A 25,123-nucleotide genomic window follows, 5' to 3' on the forward strand; every position below is an offset into this window, starting at 1 on the left:
TGGTTTATTTTTCTTGTATATTAGGATTTTTTGGTTTATTTATGAATTATTTTCTTGCATTTTAGGGGTTTATGATATATTTATGTTTTTTGTATTTATATTTTTATCGTAGTTAATTTAATTAGGGGCTTTTATTCAGTTTTTTAGGATTAGGGCTTTGGATAAAATTTTTTAAATTAGGGATTTTATAATTAATTTGATTAGGGTTTTCTTTGATTTGATTATAATTTTTTTCTTTGGTTTTTATGATTAGGGCTTTAAATCAAATTTTTTAATTAAGGTTTTTTATAGTTAGTTTGATTAGGTTTTTTCTTGTATTTTATTAGGGATTTTTTTATTTGCTTTGGTTAGGGTTAGAATTAAGGGTTTTTTTATTTAATTTTATGACTTATTTTTTTTATAGTTTAAGTTTTTTGGTTTATTTATGATTTATTTTATTGTATTTTAAGGTTTTATGATTTAATAGAGTTTGATAATTTGATTTTTTATAGTTAATTTGATTTTAAGGTTTAATATTTTTATGATAAACTTTCATAATTAGATGCGATATGATATTGATTAAAGCATTTATATATAAAAAAATATTAATTCTTATTTTTCTCAAATTACTCAAATTATAAATATTTTTTAGTTTTTATATAAAATCCAAAATTCATATCAAGGGCTAAAATCCATAATAAACATGTTAAAATACTCATATGGTTGGTCCGATCGAATTGTACAATCCAAAACGAAGTTATTCGACCCATTATTCGTGAGTGTTCATGCTGTCCATGCACAACGCAAAACAAACCTTGAACATAAGGAGCACAACCTCTTGTATATTCTAAACAAACATTGAACTTGGTACAATTGTTGCCGAACAAGTGTTCTGTCCGCTTTGTTTGTTCATTTCATCCGATCCTGAACAAGCCATCAAACAAGCCCGTAAAGATCATTTAAGCGATCACTTATGTAACGCAAGCCCATCACAAGACAACATTCCATAGGCTCCACGACAACAAAACACAAGCTCCACTAAAAAAATGTGATGTGATTTGCTGGTGTATCCCAACATTCTCGAGAACTTTAGCTCCGGCCTCGTGTCAAGGAATATACACCCATGGGTTTTTGAACTCATGACATCTCATCAACTTGTGACGTAGTTGCACCTACCAGATGAGTAGAGCCCTAGTGGGTAAAAACGGACTAGTCGTAGCTAGATACCCACACCCGTGGGTTTCGAACTCACGACGTCCCTTAGGATTTGTTGCAAATCAATGGCGAATCAGATGTGGGTTTCGAACTCACAACGTCCCATAGGCTTTGTTGCAAATCAAGGGCGAATCAGACGAGTAGGTGCAAAGCAGGCTCGACCCACACCCGACCCAACATAAGGGCATCAGTTCGGCTCGGAAACATGTTTAAACTGTTCGGATCAAATATTCTCACCCGACCCGTTTGCAGTAACCTGTGCCCGAGGATCCCCCTGAAAGGCCTTCCCCTCAATTTAAAAAGAAGAAGATGGAAAAGAGAAAGCCTTCGATTCGCAGTTGCAGTCTCTCCCCTCTTCTTCTTCTTCCCCAACCGCTAGGGTTTCTCCATCCCTTTCCCTCTCTCGCTTGTCCGTACATATAGATTTAGGGTTCTTCTTTCCGTGCCACTTATGGGCCCAGAAGAAGCAGGGATGGACGTGAATCTGAACGCTCCTCACTCGATGGGCACGACGATCATCGGAGTCACCTACGACGGAGGCGTCGTTCTCGGCGCCGACTCGCGAACCAGCACCGGTACCGCTTCTCTCTGCCCATAAATTTTCGAGTTTTATGCTTCCATTTCTTTTCCATATTCTTTTTTCTCGTAGTTTCTTGATTTCTAGGGCTTCTCCTTCGATCGAGTTCCCGCGGCTCCGCATCTTCCGTCGGGACCCGATTCGTCGAGTGTTAGTCCTTTTTATTGAGTTATACAGTGTGTGTATACACATATTCTTCTTCACTCGTTTGAGATGCATGAACAATCTGATCAAACAAAAACCTGATGCGTCCGACGATTTAGTTCTTGCTGTTACTAGGATTGCTTCTGAGGCCTGGATTTTTTCTGGAACTTAGGGTAGGTTTGATTGGCTGTGACGCATGTGATTCCAGATCAAATTTGATTTGGAGTCATAGGAATCAGAATCACACGAGGTTCCTTGCGATTCTGATTCTCATTTAAATGAGAAAGATGCCCTCGTTTGTAAAGGCAAATGAGAGTCCATTTCTCACCGCTCATTTTATGATGTTTATTTACCAATGCCATTGAGATTCATTCTCTCATTTGCGTTAGAGTCCGAATCTCATGAGACTCAGCCAAACATACCCTTAATCTCATTATGAGGTTGATAAAATTGATGTGTTACTGTGTATGTTTACAGCTCGCTTTTTTGCTCTTATTTTCTCTCGATTATTTTATATTGTTAATTTATGTGTAAATTGCTATGCTAAACACAACATTCATTGTCTATTTGGGTTTCTGAGCCATGTAATTATGTTCATTAGGGATGTATGTTGCAAACAGGGCGTCTGACAAGATCACGCAGTTGACTGATAACGTCTATGTGTGCCGCTCTGGATCGGTAATTTTTATATTTTTTTTGTGTTTTTTGCATATCCACTGTTTAGGCATGAGTAGTTCTGCTCTCATTGTTCTACTGTTATGAATTGGTGATCAGATCGAGTAGTTCTGTTACTTCTTCTCTTAACCATAAAAAAAACTTACATGCATATGCATTCTGGATTTGTGGAACTAATGTAGATGAATACTGATCAGAATAGTTGGTTGAGTACTTTGAAATCTTTGGTTGGTTCAATTTGAATTCTTCAACAAAATAATGTTGTGGGTCTGTAAATCAGAAACTAGGTTTGAAGTTTATATTTGGCTGAAGCCAAGGTCGATCTCCTTACTGTTTTGAGACAGTTTGAATGTTGGTTCTAATGAATTACCCACTATGATGTTATTCCCGGGACAAGATTTTGGTTAATATGCCTATCTAGTTAAGTGGAGTGATCAATTGGCCAAGCTCACACTTTGCGTCATATTAGTGGGAATATTTTGTAACTGTGTAACACTTCCACTGGCTCATATGTAGAACATGCTATCATTTGTAGTTGTGGAAGCATTCTTTTGTTTCTTTTTTGAAAGAGAAGTACACTTTTCATTACTTTTTAATTTCTCTTTTGTATCTAGGGTAGCTTCACTATTCTTCTTCCCTTTTAATAAAGATTATCTTTTCAAAAGTTAGAAAGAATAGAAGAACAAAATAGGTTGAACAAAAGAGTAGTTACGTACTGTATGATTACTCAATCTCAAGTTATTCAAGTAGATGCAATTATGGGGCTGTTTTTGATGCTGGACAGTTGCTTTTAATTTCACTTGCTAGAGTACTATATTGGGTGGCTGTTAGCCTGTTATGTAGTTTGTCTATTGCTCAACTTTTGATATTCTTGTGAGGGAAAGTTGAGTCATCAGATAGTTGTGTGGACTAAATGAGTTCATATTTCCTTTTGTAAGTTTCTTGTTTTTAGTTTAGCTTAGTTGACCACAAGAAACAACCATTATAGATTTTAATGAAAGTTAGGCCTGCACATGGCTGAGTTTAAGCCAAGCTTGACCCTGAGGCCTGATGAGCTCGGCTCGTTTAAAATGTGGAAGACCCATGCTCGACTAGAGCTTGAGCCGAGTTTGAATGTCTTTGTTCAAGCTTGGTTCAGGTAAGGCCTATTTCAAGTGAAGTCTATGATAGTTACTAAAAAGAAGAAAGAAACTAAGACATATTGCTTTGAAGGGTTGGGATTCAGACCTGCCACCTCTTGCATGGGAGGCAAATGCCTACTCATTAGGGTAGGAATCTTTTTTTTTTGACATGTCTGCAAACTAAGTCCCCTTTATACATGTATGCCGCGCTTAGTCAAGCTTAACGAACTTAATCGAGCTCACTTGCTTGATCAAGCCCATGTTGTTTAAATGGTCAAGCCTGGGCATGGTGCCTGGTCTCGGTTGAGTTACTTTGTTGCGCGAGCTTGGCTGAGCTTAAATATGCAGATCTTAAACCTTACCCGTTCCGCTGTGCCCTGCCTAATGAAAGTGTGCACATTGTGCAATTTGTTTTGTCATAGAATCATTGCTTTGCCATATGGGCTTAAAATTATTATGAATGACATGCATAATGCTAATAAATGCAGTCAAGGATGAATAAATTCTGGTGGAAGAAGAAATTTTTATTGAATAGACCAGTTGGAAGATCATCACGACCATACCATCCTACATTAGAGATCGTCTGGAAGGATCTCTCCCAAGAGCCATCCAGGAATCTCTTTATGCCATGTCAGGCCTTAGAAACACAATACAGAATCATTATGATCCTCATGAAGGGCAGGAAACTGTTATTTGAATAAAAAAATATTGTCATTTTGATGTGTGGTTCTACTTGAGCCTTCTAGTTCGGTTCATAGATATTTTTCTTGGTTCATAGTAGCGTTGACCATCTGTTGGTCTGCAGAGAATCTTGACTTGGCATAGCGTGAATGACTTAAGGACACATGCCTTTTCGATTGGGCCAAATAAAATGAACTTGAGTGCTAGGGCCATTATGGTTGCAACAAGCTTGCCATCCTGTATTACATGCACGAGCATATGAAAGAGTGAGCAGTAGTCTTGTGTATGCTCAGAGGTAACTAATGTAGTGTAACTAGGTTTTTAGGTGGATCGTTAGTCACCTGGCTCCTGGATATTCAGTTTTAAGTGGATCACAGATGCATGCTATAGCTGTTTTTTCAAGGATAATTGGGAGGGTATCAAAATGGAAATTATAACCCTAAACAAGGTTCATGCCCATTCAATTGAATGAAGGATTCTTATATAGACTAATTTAAGGCTCTGTTTGAGAGCTGGATATGGGAGGAGATGGTATTTAATGATGGTGTAATTAATATCACCTACCCCCACAGGTGTTTGGGAACACTTTTTTGAGAGATGAGAATGGTGTTGGGAGTGGAGATGGGCCAATGTTGTTGACAACTCCAGCCTCGTCTCCCATTTTCATCTCCACTCCCAATACCTCTCTCATCTCATCTCCAATACCAGCTCCCAAACAGAGCCTAAAACTGTAAACAAAACTAACTATCATTGCCAACTTTAAACCAAGTTAGATGGATGAATCTAAAGTTCACCAAAATGGATAACCTTTTGCTGAACCACCTCTCTCTGATTAAATAAATGCATACACACACACATGGGTGGCCACACAGACATGCACACTGTTGGATATGCATTCTAATTGAAAGCTTTCTTTTCCCATTAATATGGATTGTATTGATATTTACAGCTTGAATTATTTTATCGTTTATTTATTTTTCTATTTTCCTGTTCTTTCCTTGCAGGCTGCTGATTCACAGGTTGTTTCTGATTATGTTCGATATTTTCTTGATCAACACACGTAAGAATGTTGCTGTTGTGTCTGTCTCTTGTTATGCTTCTCTTGATGTTTTAACTTAAGGATTGAACAGCTTGTTAAATTGTTTAGATGCAGTAATCAGTTGTTATACGTATGTGTTTTGGATGGTTATGGTTGGCTACCTATCCTTTTCATATATTGTTTGGCTTGGAAATAAATGACCATCATGATTCCTGATTACAGAATACAACTTGGACAACCTGCTACTGTGAAAGTTGCTGCTAATCTAATACGGCTTTTGTCTTACCAAAACAAAGTAAGTTATCTTTGATAGCTTTAACACAAGTTTTCCAATCTTTTCTTTTGATCAATATCTGAATTGTATACCTTGTGTGTGTTGTAATGAAAGCCTGGATACAAGTGCAGTCACAATGCTCTTAAGAGCGCACAACGTAGGGCACAAGCCACAAAGGCAATACACAAGCCTCTAATGGGCAAATACAAAGCCACAAGGGTGCACTTCACAATAGCTTACAAAAGTCTACAAGAGAGCTGTCAAAACTAAAAAGTAATATTTTATTCACTTAGAAAATGCTTGAGAGAAGCATATCTTCAATATGGTAGAGATCCCATTTATATACAATAAAGGAGAGACAATAGGGCTAGTCCAACAGCTAGTTGGGCTAGTTCCAACAGCTCCAAAAATAAAAAAATAAAAAGAAGACAAAAAAATACTAAACTGCCCCTAATGAGCAGGCCCTATTACACCATAAAAGACAAAAAATGCCCCTAGAGGGCATGACATATTACATGAATATTACAATAATTAAAAATACATATATATACATATATTAATACATACAATCATGTATATATATATATATATATAGTCACTAGAATATAAGAACTGAAAATGTGATAACTAATGTGTGAACCACTATTTTCATGGAGCTTTTGTTCTTTTCTCTTGAATCTAACCGTACGGATGTGATCTACATGTGTGGTTTTATAAGAACCCACTCTTGAATCATCCGATTTTGATGCATAAATGAGATTTTTTAAGGCTTTAAAATCAATGGCTCATAATCTTCATAAATTCAAGCATTCAAAAAACACATTTTTTCATCGAAAATACACGATCCAATGGTTGATTCCTAGCAAATTCACCATGCCAAGCACATCCGCATGGTTGGATTTGTAAAAAAAGTGTGGGAAATGCCTGTATTTCTAGTTTTCATTATTCTAGTTCTCATATTTTAGTGAATATATATATATATATATATATATATATATATATATATATATATATATATATATATATATATATATATATATATATATATATATATAACACCCCCTCAAACAGACAGTGAAATAACCAAAAGTTTGCTAATGAGAAAAGAAAAACGAGTTGCCAATAAAGCCTTGGTAAAGAAGTTTGCAATTTGGTATTCGGATGTCACATAATGAAGTTCAATAGTGCCTGGTAGAAACCCTTTTCGAACATAGTGGCAATCCATCTCTACGTATTTTTTTCACTCATAAAAGATGTGATTGCTAGCAATGTAGATAATACTCTTGTTGTCACAACACACCTTTGATGGACTTTTAAGACTCATATCTTTCAATAGACTTATTAGCAAAACAATCTTGGTGGTGACACCTTTTTTTGCTTCTTATACCTCCAAGATATGAGTGTGTCATCGAGAAAAACACAATAACTTGTATTAGAAATATGATCATTAGGGTTGCCTCCCCAATATGAATCAATATAAACAATCAAATTAAGAGATGAAGAAGAGGATAAGAAATGCCATTTAGTTATGGTTCCTTTCAAATATATGACAATTCCATAACAACTGCCATGTGAATTGAGGTTGGCGCATGCTGAAACTGGCTTGCACTATGAACTGTATGTGCTATGTCAGGTCGAGTGATAGCTAAGTTTGTGAGAGACCCAATTAGTTGACGATAGAGAGTAGGATCTTCTAATGGAGTACCAATATTGGCTCTCATTTTTTCGGAGTTTCTTGGGAGTATACACTACATTTTCATCCGTCAGATTATTTTAGATGCTAATTTCATTTGGGAGAGTACATATCGTCTTGGAGAGCATGCAACCTCGATACTTAAAAAATACCTTACAAAACCAAGGCCAAACATATCAAAATTTGTTTTAAGAATACTTTTAACCTCATTATTACCCTTTTAATCATTTCTAGTGACAATCATATCATCAACATATATTAATAAAATAATATACATGTTCTGGCATTCCTAACAAAAAGAGTAGTGTCAATATAACATAAAACAAATCCACTTCAGTAATAATCTTACTAAAACGATCATGCTAGGCTTTACGGGTCTACTTGAGCTCATAAAGAGCTTTCTTAAGTTTAAGGACTTTACTCTTTTCAATGTCAAACGCGGGAAGATGATTCATGTAAACTTCTTCATAAATATCACCATTAAGAAAAACATTCTTAACATCTAACCAGTGTTATTAAAAATGCGCCTCAAGGCGCAAAAAAGCGCGCCTCAATCTCAAGGCGAGGGGCTTTATGCCTTGAGGCGCACATATAAAGCGCAAAAGGCTCAAGGCGTGTGCCTCATACGCCTTGAGGCACACGCCTCAAGTCGAGGCGTATACGCCTCTAATTTTTTGGTCAATTGAGGGTCAAAGCCCCCATTTGACCAGAAATTAGGGGTTTTCACACAGTTTTAATTGATTAGGTTAGTAAAAAGGCATTTTCACGCTCCACCTTCGCCTGCTCGACCTCAAGCTCCTCTTCGGCTCGTGCTTCCGTCTCCTCTCCTGCCCGCGCTTCCCTCTCCTCACCTGCCCACGTCGCCACCACTAAGCTGGCTCGCTCTCCCTCTCTCGGAGGTCAAGTGTGCTCTTTCCCCCATCTCTCTCAATCGTTGATGCTCTTCCCCCCTTTCAACAAGTGTGTCTATGAAAATCAACGACTATGCAACTGTTGTGCTGTTAGCGTGCTATCTAAGGCACGTCTAGTGCATTTGATGGATTTTGCAGCCCACGCGTGACCTCTACTTCCGATGGTAGAGGTCAACCTAATGCCATTCATCCATGCGATGAACAACATCCCATATAGTGTCGGTTGAAAAACCTTAGCTGGTTTCTTTTTTTGTTTCCTGTTTTGTTTTTATATTGTTGAAATGAGTGTCGTTTGCATTTAATTTATAATGAATGGTTTTTATTAGCATGTGCACACAATAGATTGTTGTATTGTTCTACTTTTTGTTCCCTTGCTGTATTTGTATTAGCATTTTATTTTCATTGGATGTTCTCTTGTTGCATTAAATTATATCGTGCTATGTCTTTATCCTCTTTCCTCCTTATACAGGATCATCTAAATGGTCTTTAAGATTTAGAATATTCGTTTGGACATTGAGATCACGTTTGGATGTTCTTTAATGTTAATTTTTTATTTAATGAATGCCCATGTTTTATTTTTTAGATACTTACATAGATCAAGTTGTTGCATTAATGCTACTTTTACATGTTAATCTCATATTTTTCCAGTATTTATTTGAGTTTTTTTATTTCTTGTTGGATGTTGCTTCATCAATAAAGAATTTTTTATTTATTTATAATTTTAGATATTTTTTTATAGTTTTTTAAGTTATTTTTTTTTGAGGCTTACGCTCTACGCCTCGCCTCAGATTTTGGTGGAGCGCCTCGCTACGCCTCAACGCTTTTCACAACACTGCATCTAACTGATAGATGAGCTATTGCTTGATGGATGTTAAAGATATTCAAGTCCTAACACTAATCATCTTTGCGTCAAGGGCAAAAATCTCTTCATAGTCAATTTCATATTCTTGTGAATAACCCTTGACAATTAATCTAGCTTTATATCTTTGTAGGGAACCATCATGTTTGGTCTTAACTTTAAATACCCATGAACAACTAATGGCCTTCTTTCTTGGGGGCAAGTCTATAATTTCCCAAGTGTTGGGCTTACTAAGGCCATCTATCTCCAATTGCATTGCATCTATCCAATGAGGGTGGTTCTTAGCTCCACTATAGTTTGAAGGTTCATGATAAACATGAATAACCATTAAACAAACCCTATAGTTTCAAGAAAAAGATTCATAGGATACAAACTTATTAGGTGGCTTAGAGATTCGTTGGGATTTTCTAAGATTGGATCCCTCTATAAGAGTAGGTTCTTCTAATGATTGACCTTGTGAATATTTAAAAAAACATGGTTAACCCTCTGATTCTCGAAAATCCAAAGCTGGATCCAAAAAAATAAAAACTACCCTTATTCCCAATACACCCTTTAGTACCCAAAAGTTAAGCCTAACGAATACCAGACCTATCCGGATCCATAGAATCTGACACCTTAAAAAAATAAAATAAATAAAATACAAACGGTGATTCCAAAGATACAAAAATGGAACCACATCAAAATTAATTTTTTGAGATGGATGAACAAAAATCCCAAAAAATTAAATCATGGAAAGTAACCAAAATACCCCTAAGATCCATTTGGATCATAGTAGATTAATAATGGCATGATATTTATGTCGTGCGTATTACCTAGCAAGTAGCGGAGATAAAAATCTCGCCATCAATGATTGATCAATAGCAACAACTTTTGTTGTCACCCTTATTGAGTCGCCGCTATTGACCCTCATCCTTGTAGTGGTGGATCCCCATCTTCAATATCTGGGCTTTAGCTTGCCAGGGAATTCCTACATCATACACGGATCCTATAAAAAGGTGAGCTTGATGTTGTGAGCCACCATCAAGGCTCAAAACAAGTATGTAAACACAATGAGTATGCTAAATGTTAGAAAAATCCGCGCTTATAATAATAAATAAAAGAAATAAAAGCACAAAGTAACCGAATCTCACTACATGCTTAGATAACTCTTTCCTATGATGTAAATGAGTGCGTAGAGATTCAAACAACACTTCGGTTAGGCGCGGGCTCTAAGAGACTATGTGGAATAGGGGATCTGAATCTAAACTAGGCTAAGTGGGTTCAGCTAGGCTAGACATACTTGAGCAGAGTCTGGGTGCTAGGCTCTAGGAGGCTAGCATGAGTAGGGAATGAAGCTGAGTAATGGTGCTCCTAGGTTTTAGATTTTAGATGTTGGGTTAGGGAGATCAAGCCTCTATTTATAGTTATTTAGGTGGATATGGATCATAATTCTGTATATTTGAGATTCGAGGATTCAGATCTATCCATGAATGATGTGGTGAGATCTGATTTGGTGATTGTTAGTATTATTCCTTCCTATCGGTTGGAGGTTTTTCAGCTTAAGAGCTAAGGTTGTAGGATGAGAAGATAGACTTCATGGCTTCCTAGGATTCTAAGATTAGTTTAGGTTCAATGAACAAAGAAAACAAATTTTTGATATAGAGATAAGAGATTTCTAGAGGTTTATCTGGATTCTTTATGCAAATGTAGACCAAATGGCGGCAAAACCATTCTAATGACAACTCCATATTATTCATAAACCATGTCAAAATCTTGGCATGTTTGCTTGCTCAATCCTCTATCTTGGTTTGATATTCTCGAATAATTTTGTTTTCCAACAAGAACTTTTTCTTGGTATCCCTCTTTCTTGGTGAGCTTGAATTGTGTCTCAGGAACCGTGCCACACATAACCCAAAGTTTATTTCTTTTGAGGCCGTTCTCCACAGCGGCCACCTACATTAAGTAGTTTGATCCATTTAATTTGAATGAGTGCAATTTTCGCCTCTTGTTCGACTATGACAAAGATAAAGGGAAAGAATAAAGAAAGTAGAAGAGAGAATGTGAAAGGAGAGGCAACAAGCACTCGATCACCACGACCCACAATCACCACTAGAATGAAGGTGAAAAGAAGGATGTTGTTGATGAGAACTTGACCACCGCCAACCACGAGTCCAAGAGTCAAGAGCCTATAGGCTCTGAAGAGTCAAAGAGTCTATAGGCTCTGATACCATGTAATGAAAGCCCAAGTACAAGAACAATCACAATGCTTTTAAGAGCACACATAGTAGGGCACAAGCACAAAGACACAAAGGCAATACACAAGCTTCTAATGGGCAAATACAAGGCCACAAGGGCACACTTCACAATAGCTCACAAAAGTCTATAAGAGAGCACTCAAAAATAAAAAATAATATTTTACTCACTTAGAAAATGCTTAAGATTTAATGAAAGGGAGGCAGTCCAACAGTCAAACTGCCTCCAACGGTTATATTTATGACCGTTGAGGGCTTTGCCTCTTCAACAGTAATATTGACTGTCATACAAAAAACAGAAAATAAAAAAACAAAAAAAACTCTACAGTTCCTATTGGACTGTACTATATTACATGCCATTAAATGACCAAAATACCCCTGATATACGTATATTGTATAAATATACATATATCAGTTAGGTATAAAAATATATACACTATATTTTAACACTTTCTATCAAATTTAAACCCCTAAACAGCTAATTCTTTTCCAAATGTCTATGAGAATTATTTGAAGAGCCTAACAAGCCTCGGGAAAAAATATTTATGCTAGATATATGATCTATTTGATCTTCCACTGCCTTTGGTTCACTTTATAGATAAGATCATGGCCTGGTAATTGAAAACAATGTTCCATACTACTTTGTCTGTTCCAAGCCAGTTATTCCTCATCTATAGATTCTATGCTCGTTGGTATTTGAGTGGATCCTTGTTTGACTTGTGTATGAAGTGCTTGTGTGTTCTTAGTAATATCTCTTTCTAAATTTAAAACTGGTCATGCTATAGCAAGTTCACTAGAATATTGGCTGGAAGGTCAAACTGAGTTTTGGATCTAGTTATGGATATGCCTGCTTACGGAGTGAGCCTGGATAAGGAGTGCTTTACTGACTTCTCAGACAGCGAGTGAGGAATATTCATTTTGTAATTGTAATATAGCCTTCTATGCTTTTGTTACTTGTGCTATTCACATCTTTTATGTCTTTTTGTACCTCTAATTTTGTCATTTGGTAGAACATGCTGCAAACTGGCTTGATTGTTGGTGGGTGGGATAAATATGAAGGGGGACAAATATACTCTGTTCCCCTCGGAGGGACTGTCATACAACAACCTTTTGCTATTGGAGGTATGCATTGGTATCATGGCTTCGTAGATGATGCCCTTTATAGCCCTTCATGGATATTATGGTTCATGTCTTTTCATCTGGTTTTTTTCTGTTGAACAGATGCATGTAGTTATAAGTTTGTTTCTTTTTCTGTGGCCAAACAAATAAATCAGGTTTATTCGAAAGGGGTGGTGAGAGCAACCGAATAACAAAGCTACACTTTGCTAATAAATTCATCATTCTGTAACCTGAAACTGTGGGAAAAGCATGTCACTATGATGATCACCTTAAAGATATTTGTATCCAGCAGGCTGGATCAGGGCCCTATTCACGACTGATCCAGCCTTAGGCAAGGAAACATTGATTGGTGCTTCATACATGGTACATTGAGTGGGGACTCACCTAACCTCTGGCTGGCCTGGCCTGTTGTCAACTTTTAGTGTATCCACAATTAATCCCGTCCTAGGCAAGGAAAGATTGGGCTGGAGATCAATGTGTGGTTCATTGAGTGGGGAATAGACTGGCACAGCCTGTGATGGGCTTGGCATGTTACCAACTTCTAGTTGCGCAGATAAGAGTTACTTTTTTGTCCTATTCTTTTTGGTTTGTTTTAGTAGGCAGTCATGAATACTGCCTTTAGGCTAATTGTCTAGAACAAAAACTGATTGATATTGGTGAAGATCGTATACAAAAGATAGAAGTTCATGTTTGGTTCTGGTTTTGGATGAAAGTGAGGCTTATTGGACATGGAGGCCTTGAGGATGACTTCAAGAATTTTAGTTGTCTTAGTTTGGTGAGATTTTGTATTTATTTAGCATATGTGCCCTGGGGATCAATTGGTTGTATAATATATGATTCTTTGAAGTGCCCGGAAATCACTAGCAAGAGCATCAAAGATGCACCGCGTACAAAGTGACTAGGATCTGCATAGGGAGAACAATGAGAGTTGGTGTTGCCAGCTGTAGATATTTTTTTTGAAAGGGCAGCTTTAGAGACTACTTAGATGTTAAATATGTTTGTTTCTGCCTTTGGCTGTGAACTTTTGAGTGAAAATATTTGAAGCAGTGGAAGCACCGAAGCAATAAAAGCACGTAAGAATTTTTTACTCCAGTTCCATCATCAGTTATGGGTTCAAGTGCAAGAGAAATTCCAGTTATGGGAAGCTTATTCCATCTTGTGCAGGCTTTTCAAGTCTGCCATCAAACCTCAAGGCTCAACTCGACAAGCAATGGAAACTACTAAGGTGGAGTATGGTAGGGGCAGGGAAAAGAGCAAACCTTTGACGATTCTGTCATATGTGATTGAGTTGTGAAATCTTCTAGGCAAGTATCCTCCACCTGAACTAAATTCCTTTTGGTAATGATTCATTTGACGGGGTCGTGGAACACATTGGGAACAAACTAACCTCTTTGCAGAGGTGATGGAATGATCTTTCGGATAAAGCAGATAGATATAAAGTCTTTTAAAATTTTGGCTTCCTTAGTCATTTTCCCCATTGCAATGACATTTGTAGAAATAAAAAACAGAATATATATAGTTCAAGTTTAGTGAGGAAGTCAGTGAAGATAATGTCATAAAAATACATGATCTTGCAATGCAACAATGTCAAAAGTTTTCATATTTAGGATATATGATAGAACTAAATGGTGGATTGGAGGAAGATATCACTAGAAGGATTTGTGCTGGCTGGATGAAGTGGCGTCAAGCTAGTGGAATTATGTTATAGGTGTGGGTGCTGGTGCAAAGGGTGCAAGATGGTAATCTCATAAAACTTGGGTGCGGGAGTACATAAATGTACACCTTATAAATAAATAAATATGTACATGTATATGTACGTAGAGTGTGTGTGTGTATATTTTATAGAATTCATTTACAAGAATATAATTATAAGTTTCTTTAGGCTTTTAAAAATTTAAAAAACTTGGGCAATTTTTACTTGGTCAAAGTTGACCAAGTCCAAAATTGGACGAAAATGTTTGGATGTTGGGTTGCCGCACCTGCTTTGTGTTGACATGGGTGCTTCAGGGGTGTAGAAGCACCCATGTTACATAGTAGTGGTAGTGGAGTGTGATGTGATAAACAAATACTTATACCATTAAAAGAATGTTTCTACAAGACTGCTATATGACTAACACTTTTATATGATGCTGATTGTTGATCACTAAAAAGTGAAGAGAAAGTGCACGTTGCATAGATGCAAATGTTAAGATGGAAAAGAGGATGAAATGGTCAACTAATCATACATCCCAAGAACTTCCTAAGGATTAATGGGTTCTTGTGCAGGGATGCATTTAGATTCCTCTTGGTTATAAATGGTAACAGCAGTGCTAGGTTAGTTGAATGATGGTTCGAGATGTTCATGAGCTGTTTTGGTTCATAGGTCTCTTGAAGCTCAGGACATTGTGCCTCTCATTAGGAGGTTTTGTCATCTTGCAAGGGTTGCCAACAGACTTCTTTGGCTGACTTCCAGCAATGATCAGCATGGACTTCAACGTGGTAACCGAGTGGGGGGAGTGCAAGGGGGTGGTAACAAGTACAAAGAGGAATACCATAGAAGAGGACTCGCAACATGGTAAAGTGTGGAGTGTGGGCATTGATCTCCAGGAATAAGGTAACTACCCATGGAAATAGGTGGTTTGTGTAAAAGTATCTTCACCAAGATACTATGATCAAGACCTTAATATTCTTGTTGATAAACACGTGCACACATGCACAATAAGAACTCTTAGTGCACAAAAGCACAACCCACTAAATCTCACAAATGCACAAAAGCATAAAAAGATAAAAAAAACACTTTATTACTCACTTGGGCTTTGACCCAAAGCATACCAAAATATAATAGAGGGAGGCTCTTTATATAGGGCAAGGGAAGACCCTTGGAGGGGCTCCCACATAGTCGTTGGAGCCCCTCCAACGATCACATTTTGTGACCGTTGGAGGGGCCCAACGACTAGTGGTGGGCCCCCAAGGTACTTGAGTACATTGAAAAAAAAGAAAAATGGGAAACATAAAGAAAAGAAAAAGGAAATTACAAAAAGCATATTCAAGAATTGAATATGCGTAAAATGTGTGAAAAGACTGAACTACCCCTACGGATAATAATAAATAAATATATATGTATAATAGGTAGATACATATACATATACTATATATATGTATATGTATTACCTTATATATATAAAATATATATTGGATTACAAGATTCAATTACATAATTTAACACTGCCCTTCAAACTTAGGGCAAGATGACCAAAAGTTTGCAGAAGAGGAAATTGAACCGCAGAGCACACAAAGCTTTGGTGAAGAAATCTGCCAACTGATATTTTGAAGTTACATATGAAAGATCTATAACTCCTTTCAGATACGCTTCCCGAACATAGTGACAGTCCATCTCAATGTGTTTAGTCCGCTCATGAAAAGTATGATTTTTGGCAATGTATATTGCACTCTTGTTATCACAACATAGCTTGGTGGGCCCTTCTATTGTGATCCTCATGTCTTCTAATAGCTGATGAATCTATACAATTTCCAAGGTAGTAGTCACCATGGCACAATATTCAGCTTCTTTTGAGGATAGAAACACTTTTTGCTGCTTTTTGCATCTCCATGAGATCAGCGAGTCTCCTGAAAACACACAAAAACCAGTGGCGGAGTGACGGTTATTTGGGTCACCTCCCCAGTTAGAGTCAGTATAAGCAATTAATTTTAATTCAGAAGAAGCGGATACGCATACTCCCTTGTTTAGTGTACCCTTTATGTATCTCACAATCCGCAAGATGGCACTCATGTGAACTGATGTTGGTGCATATTGGAACTGACTTGCAGTATGAACTGCGTGAGAAATATCTGGTCTAGTAATACTTAGATACATCAATGATCCCACAAGCTGCCTGTAGGGGTGAGATCAAAGAGAGGAATGCCATCATCAATCTTCATTTTAGCTCCTACTATAGTAGGAGTTTCACAGACTTTATCATCCGTAATACCTGACCTGTCAATAACCTCGGATGCAAGCTTAGTTTGAGACAAAAAATACCCTTTATGCGAGTATGCCACTTCAATACCCAAAAAATAAGTTATAAATCCCAAATCAAACATTTCAAATCTATCTTTTAAAATTGATTTTATGCTTTTAACCCTTTTAGTATCACTTTCGGTTATTAGCATATCATCTACATGCAAAAGCAGAATGACAATCCCTACATTGGTTTTTCTAACGAGCAAAGCAGTGTCAGTGAAACATGATGAAAATCCATTTTCTAACATTACGGAGTTAAACCTATCATACTAAGCCTTGGGGCTCCTTTTAAACCATAAAAGGATTTTTGAAGGCGAAACACTTTTCTTTTGCGAGTCTCTATTCCTGGTGAAGCATCCATATATACATCTTTATTTAAATCGCCATTTAGGAAGACATTTTTAACATCCATTTGATAGATGTTTCATTTGTTAATTGAGGCAATGGGGATGAGGCATCAGACAGTGACCATTCGGGCCACATGGGCAAACGTTTCTTCATAGTCAATCTCGTATTCTTGACTATATCCCTTTGCAATTAACCAAACTTTATATCTTTCAAGAGATCCATCGCTCTTAGTCTTTACCTTAAATACCCATCTGCACCCTATTGCTTTCTTACCCTTAGGAAGAACTTGAAATTCCCAAGTTTTTGCCTTGTTGAGAGCTCAAATCTCACATTCCATTGCTTTCAGCCACTCATCATTCTTTTTGGCTTCTTCAAAGTTCTTGGGTTCTACATAAGAATGAATGGCGCTAAGACATGCTCTATGTTTAGGAGTAAATGAATCATATGAGATGAACCTAGAAGGCATCTTTCTATTTCTCTTAGTTCTTCGTAGATTTTCATCATTTGTTAAATTGGAACCACTAGGTTCACTGTATTTTTCAATCGCACTCCTAAAACTGTTTCTGTCTCTATGGGTATATGTTATAGGGTCTCTCGATGCCCCTTCATCACTATGTTGGGAGATAGGAGGATTGAAGGGAATATCTTCTTCGTCTTCTTTATCATTGGCCTCATTAGGAGTGAGTTCATCGTCACTATCATCATCATGAGCTAATAATTCAACTAAAAAGGAGTAATCCATGTTTTCTTTAAAAGGTTCACTTCTTTTAAAACCATTAACATTTTCCAGAAAACTCACATTTCTGGAAACATATAATTTATCATTCTTAATATCATAACAACGAAATCCTTTTTGGGTTTCGAAATATCCAAGAAAGGCGCAGGCAATGGCTTTTGGTGAAAGCATGTCGTTTTTATCAGTAAGAACAAAGCATTTGCAACCGAAAATTCTCAACCGACTATAGTCAAGTTCTTTGGTATACAACATTTCAAAAGGCGAGATATTGTTCAAGTTTTTCAAAGGTAGCCGATTTATTAGATAGACAGACGCTAAAGCAGCTTCAACCCAAAAACCTTTTGGAATGTTTTGAGAAATAAGTAGAGTTCGAGTTGTCTCTATTATGTGTCTATACTTTCTTTCGGCTAATTCATTTTGTTGAGGGGTTTTCGGACAAGATCTTTGGTAAAGAATACCATGACTTTCAAGATAATTTTTGAATTCACTTGAAAGGTATTCCTCACCAGAGTCAGTTCTAAAAATTTTTAGATCCCCATTGAATTGATTTTAATCATCATATGATAAGTTTTAAAAGTCGAAAAACCTTCATATTTGTGTTTAAGAAAATAAATCCAACAATATCTCGTGTAGTCGTCAACAAAAATGACATAATATACAAAACCTCCTTTTGACAAAACAGGTGCCGGTCCCCATACATTCGAATGAACAATTTCAAAAGGTCTTGTTGTAAACATAGATCTTTGACAAAAAGGTAATTTTTTCATTTTTCCAAGTATACAATCGTTATAATTGAAATCACTTTTACATAGACTTTTAACAAAAAGTAAATGAGATTTTTTTTAATATTTGGATGTCCAAGTCTCTTGTGCCACACATTAATATCTTTTTGTTGGACAACATTAAAAAATGAGTTCTTTGAAATTTGAAGTGAATCGACGTGTAAAGATCGCCCTTCCTAGAGCCTTCCCCAATCAACCTCCTGGACCCGCGATCCTGTATCCAATATTTGTTAGATGAAAATTTTATATCACACTCATGATCCGAGAGTTGAGAAACCGAAAGTAAATTTAAGTTTAATTTAGGTATAAATCTAATTTTTAGAATAAAAAAATCTTGTTTTTTAAAATTTCCAATTCATTTTACTTCAAGAGATGTTCCATCCGCAGTTGAAACAAAGGATGAAGAGCGATTATTTGAGTAATCGAAAAAGGAACTCATACTTGGGGTAATGTGAAATGAAGCACCCAAATCTAAAAGCCACGATGTCTTACCAGGAGGAGAAGAGGTTGACATGGCAGATCCGGAAATAGCCCTTTTGAGAAGAGGTTAAAGAGCATCCACAATTTGCTATGAGAGAACTCTATTTGAAGATGATGAGCACTCTTTCTTTTGAGGTTGGGATGTAGTAGCCATGGCTAGCAACTTCTTCCATTTTGAACATATTGGCTTGATGTGCCCCGGTTCCTTACAAAAGTGGTACAAGAGCTTGCTATAATCCCTCTTTCCTCAACCGCTTGAACTTTGGTTTTGATTCTTGAAATGAGGACGCTTATAGGTCCTTAAATTGCTCCTCGGTCTTGAAACATCATTAACACCTTTATTTTCTTTATTATTGGAAGGTGGTGCTAGAACACTTGGGTTATTCTTACTTATACCCATACATGTCTCTTCCCCACTTAGTTTTGTAATTACATCTTCAATAGAGGGGGAAGTGAAGGCGGATAGGAGAGACAATCAGATTTGTTCAAACTCGGGCCTAAGCCCATTCAAAAAATTGAAAAAACGATCTTCTTCTAATTGCTTGTACCTAAGCTCAATAGCCTATCCGCTCCATTTGGGTTCAAGCATGGCAAACTCATCCCAAATAGAAGACAACTCCGTGAAATACTCTCTAATAGTAATTTCGTTTTGTTGAAGGGTCAAGTCTCTTTTTTAAAGATAGTATTTGTGGGACAAATCCCTTGAAGTGTACATTTTTTCAAGGTATTCCCACGCTTGAGAAGCTTTCTTGAACTTTATAATGCTGACATTGATTCTTGTCTCCACGGACAAGAAAATCCGTGAGCGGATTTTGAAGTTCCTCATCTCCCATTCTTCATGTTTTTTGCTATAATCTTCAAGAGCCTTGGCTCTTTCTTCTCCTTCAAGAATTTTTATTTCTCCTCTCTCCATCAAGGTGATCTTAGGATCCGGTTCGGGAATCGAGCTTTGGACATATCACTAAAGCACTTTTCCTTTAATATGCGCCTTCATATTTCTGGCCCAAACGTGATAGTTAGAGCCATTAAGTTTAAAGCCGAGAAAAAATGAGTCTTTTTCACCCATTGGAGAGGAGAAATGAGGAAAAAAGATACGTACCTCAAGAGATTTTTAGATCTTTCTTGGTGGAAGAATCTTCTAAAGTATTGGATGAACGAAAGGATCCGTCCCAATCACCAAATATTTGAGGGCACATTTTTTGAGGCACCGAAAAAATGTGAGAATCCACACGATCTTTCTTTCTTCAACCTCGCTCTGATACCATGTAAAAGTATCTTCAATAAGATACTATGATCAAGACCTTAATATTCTTGATGATAAACACGTGCACACATGCACAATAAGAACTCTTAGAACACTTGTGCACAAAAGCACAATCCATTAAATCTCACAGATGCACAAAGGCATAAAAAGAATAAAAAACACTTTATTAGTCACTTGGGCTTTGACCCAAAGCATACCAAAATATAATAAAGGGAGGCCCTTTATATAGGGCAAGGGAAGACCCTTGGAGGGGCTCCCACATAGTCGTTGGAGCCGCTCCAACGACTAGTGGTGGCCCCCCCAAGGTACTTGAGTACATTGAAAAGAAAAAAAATGGGAAAAATAAAGAAAAGAAAAAGGAAATTACAAAAAGCATATTCAAGAACTGAATATGCGTAAAATGTGTGAAAATACTGAACTACCCCTACGGCTAATAATAAATAAATGTATTATATATAATAGGTAGATACATATACATATATTATATATATGTATATGTATTACCTTAAATATATAAAATATATATTGGATTACAAGATTCGATTACATAACTTAACAGTTTGCACATTAGAAGTTTGGGATTGATGAATATGACTCTCCATGCCAAGTGGTGGTTGAGGCTTAGCACTCATGATAGTACGTGTAAGAGGCTGCACAAGGCCAAATATGGCTTATCAAGTGTGGTGACATTTGGAGATGTGAGCGGAATAATAGTTGGAGGAAGGCCTCAGCCATTTGGAAATGCTTCGTTTCTGTTTTGGAGGATTTTAGGGATCATGTCTAGATTCAATGAGGCATGGTCATTTTATCTGATTTTTGCATGATACATTGTTGGATGAGGTGCCCTTATGCACTAGGGGCAATCCCTCTATTGCATTGCTAGAGGTCAAGGCTACTCAGCTATGTCACATGGGTGCGGGTGCGGGGATGCGGCACTTTCAAAAACCTTGGGTGCGGGGGTGCGGGAAAAAATATATATATATATATATATATAGATAGATAGAGAGAGAGAGAGAGAGAGAGAGAGAGAGAGAGAGAGAGAGAGAGAGAGAAGGGGGGGGGGTCCAAAATTGAAACTTCTAAATAAAATCATTTAAAACTTCAAAATATGGGTTTAATTTACACGTTGGACTTTAGGAGACCTTTCCTATTCTCAATGAAAGCTTTTAATTTCCAAGATAGATTTTAGGAAACCATTTTCTATTATCAACACTTTCCAAAGCTGCCTTGTTGAGAAACTCGTTTTATGTTTTTGGTGGATGAGAGGAAGTTTTATTACTATTAAATGAGAGAGAGAGTTTAATGAGAATTTATTCACTTGAAAATAATGTTGTTCAATGCATTTTAAATGAATTTAAAGCAAGGGTCTCTTTTTTTATTTTCCAAAGCAGATTTTTTAATCCAAAAAATGGACCAAAATGACCCTGGGTGCGTTGACCGCACCCAGGGTCGGGTTGACCACACCGGGTGCTGCACTCGCGTCGCGTCGACGCGGGTGCGGCACCTGTCTAGGCGAATCCCTGTGACATAGCTGCTCAGTTTTTCAATGTATGTCACCTGAAGGAGAGTGGATTCTCCTCCTCCATAGAGGATCAAAGATACATGATTTGATGGGTGGAGCTCATGTCTATACATAGTGTATACTCAGTTGCTTCCTTTTACATGGCTGGGTTCTAGCCAGGTATAGCCTCCTTGTGAAACAAAGGATTTGAAGTTGGGATCCTTCACCTACGGGCAGGATCTTTGCTTGGATTCTCCTCTCTGAGCTTGTCAACAACTTCGACCATCTAGAGAAATGTGGGCTTCAGCTTTCCAATATGTACACTTTATGTGGTTGTGCCAAGAAGTCCGTTTGGCATTTATTCTGGTGCTGTTCTTTTTTCACCTGATTTTAAGACTTTCTTGGCCCCTACTTTCGTTGACAGTCTGCCTAGAGCTGTCACATGGACTCTCCATTTTGACTCTTGTTCCGTATCCCCTTATATACAATTCATGTTCGAAACTTCATAAAAATGGCGGTATCCCCATATCCTCAGACGTCTCCATGTGATATAGGCCTAGAATCTTCCATACATGACCTTATTATGGGACCTTCATGGAACAGTAAAGCTCATAAATGGTGTAAGATCTGGAAGCGGTGTCTGTTTTCAGCCTGACGGATGATTTGCCTGGAGCATGATTAATTATTCCAAGAGTCTGTAGTTCTTTGGCCATTCTCATAAAGATCAATCTGGTGTATATAGTGCAAAATCTAAATGGAGGGATGTATATAGTCAAAATTTAAATGCGGGAATGTGGATTTTGATTTGATTGCGGACACTAGATTAGGCTCATATGCACCTTAATACCTGCTTTTGTTTGTTTTGTTTGGTGAGTACTCATGACCTTGTTTTTTTTGCTTAACAATATTTTCTTTCTTCTCAAGAAAGAAAAGATGGATGGACGGTGTTACAGAAAAGGATAAATTAAAAATAACAATATCAGAAAATGTTTGGAAGTATTTTCAATAAAAAGAAAAAATTATAGAATGTCATTGAAGATGGTTTGGACATGTGCGAAGATCCATCACAAAGCCTATAAGAAAGGTTGCCACGATGCAAGTGATAGGAATTAGGAAAAGAGGAAGTTCATTGAAGACTTCGAAGGAAGGCTGTGAGTGGTGATATGAAGGACTGGACGGTATGCAAAATACAGCTCTAGATAGGAAGGAGTGGAGAAACAGGACTTATAAAGCCGACCTCATGTAGTTGGGATAAGACTTGATGATGATGATGACATTTCCTCATTGCATTTTTGCTTTTTTTTTTATTGCTTAATCTGATAAATTAGGTATATTAATTATCTCAATGCATAATTTTACATGCCATGTAGTTACTGGTTGGAATAAATTCAGTGGATGTTTCCTGAAGACATGCTACTGATGAGACATAACATTTTATACTTTGTTTATGGTGAACATCAATTGGTCTTGCAGGATCTGGCTCAAGTTACCTGTATGGCTTCTTTGACCAGGCCTGGAAGGAAAGGATGACTAAGGATGAAGCTGAGGTATGCATAATCTAATGCTGTCGAGTTATTTGATTGTGCATTCCGCTTTGTGTTTTAAAAACTTTGAACTACATTCATTCTGAGGTAGTTGCATATTGATTTGTATTGAAGTTAGTACTTAAATATTGTATGGAACTTGAGATGGAGACTGGTGGTTATAATAACTGTTATAAGTTTTGTGCTACATTCAACTATATTGCATTGTTTTCAGAGTTTTCCTATGATGAAAGACTGAGTATCCAAGGACTTTGAACATATCATAGGACAAAGCCAAGCAATTATTTTTTAGTATTTTTTAAAAGCAGTTTACATTTCCTCTTTAATCTTTTGAATCTCTTTGTCTGCATTCGTTTCTTATTGAATTTGTTGGGAGGTGCAATACTTTTGATCTGTTTTTCTTGTTATGCTTGAAAATTTTGTCCACACTGTAAAGGTTGTCTATCTAACCAGGAAAATTGTGTAATTTAGTTTGCAGAAGGGCACTTTTCCCTTTATTTTGGACAAGAATGATCTACTGTGTGGAGTCCAAAATGAAAGAGCTTGAATAATTGCAGTAGCAGAGTGGATTATCCTTTCCTTTCCTCTCCCCTCTCCTTCTAGCCGACCTTTCTTGTGCAATTGATTGGTTTAAACTAGTGGACAAGGTGGTATTGACCCAATTGAAAGAAATGGTCTTATGTTGTGCAAATACTCCTCATCCTTTGGTTTTTTCCCTTAGGTTGTGCTGTTGTTGCTCGTGTGTCTACGGACTTTAGATATGAATGTCAGTCTTGTCATGCGTCAATTGTTCTGTTTAATCCTTTAGCGATCCACAAATATTTCGTTGACTAGAATCAGGAGTATATCTTCAACAACCTGGAACAAACCTGTGCTATTTGTGAAATTAAAGTGAGCCATTTCTTTCTAAGAATAACCAACCAGTTTTGTTTAATGTCTGATTTGATCATCATTATAAATTACTATTACTAGGCATCTGTTCTTCAAAATTGCCTTTCATTATACTTTTTGACATTATTTACTGAATTGCAGGGGTTAGTGGTGAAGGCCGTATCTCTTGCCATTGCTCGAGATGGAGCTAGTGGGGGAGTTGTGCGCACAGTCATTGTGAGTTTTCTTTCCCCATCATTTCTGGTATTAATGCATTGTGCAATCTGATCACTGACTTTGCATGGCTGGAATTCGGAGCACCATTCCTCAATTACCATAATTGTTACTATAGCAAACTTCCAAACCACAAAAGCTAGTGCTGCCAATTCCTTCTAATTACTTGGGGAAATGACCTGCATCTGTCTGATAATTTAGAATGGCCAAATATGGTTACTTCCTGTTATTTAATGTGAGGGGCACATAATTCACTTCAGACTGCATTATTTTATATTGGTTTGTGATTTTCTATCTATCATAAGTTTTTCTTGTGTGTTAGATCAACTCAGAGGGCGTGGAAAGGAAATTTTATCCAGGAGACACCCTTCCCCTGTGGCATGAAGAGCTCGAACCCACCAATTCTCTGCTGGATTTGCTTCAACCTTCTGGGCCTGAGCCCATGACCTCTTGAGTTACTGGCTGTGCTTCTGCGGCTTTTCATGCCTAAGGAAAAAAATCCCGTGTTTTTTTAGTCTATATCTCTCGCTTAGGGCGTAGCCGCATACATTTTTAGAAGAAAGCAACCTTGCTGAACGCTTTATTTTTCTTCTTAAAAACATGAAAAATTATCAAGCACCGCGTGTTACTTGTGACTGGACAAATTCTTCACAATGCAATGATTAACAATGTGGAACGGTTCCATGATCTCTCTCTCTCTCTCACACACACACACACACACACACACACACACACACACACATATATATATATATATATATATATATAGAGAGAGAGAGAGAGAGAGAGAGAGAGAGAGAGAGAGAGAGAGAGAGGTGCGTGCTTTGAGTGCGTGATTGGGCCTTA

At 37.2% G+C, this 25,123-nt stretch overlaps 1 protein-coding gene across 1 annotated transcript; it reads left to right on the top strand.

Annotated features, from left to right (window-relative positions):
• Positions 1-1,522: 1,522 nt before the first annotated feature.
• On the top strand, positions 1,523-24,909 carry LOC149843325 (proteasome subunit beta type-6). The gene is made up of 8 exons (XM_089999722.1): positions 1,523-1,769; positions 2,517-2,593; positions 5,397-5,452; positions 5,654-5,726; positions 12,410-12,521; positions 23,103-23,176; positions 24,206-24,280; positions 24,600-24,909. Exons 1-8 carry the CDS (start codon positions 1,646-1,648, stop codon positions 24,729-24,731), a joined length of 723 nt encoding a protein of 240 aa, XP_089855848.1. The 5' UTR covers positions 1,523-1,645; the 3' UTR covers positions 24,732-24,909.
• The last annotated feature ends 214 nt before the right edge of the window (positions 24,910-25,123 follow it).

Source organism: Nuphar pumila, chromosome 3 (genome assembly GCF_984573655.1).
Source record: "Nuphar pumila chromosome 3, dmNupPumi1.hap1.1, whole genome shotgun sequence".
Classification (NCBI taxonomy): domain Eukaryota; kingdom Viridiplantae; phylum Streptophyta; class Magnoliopsida; order Nymphaeales; family Nymphaeaceae; genus Nuphar; species Nuphar pumila.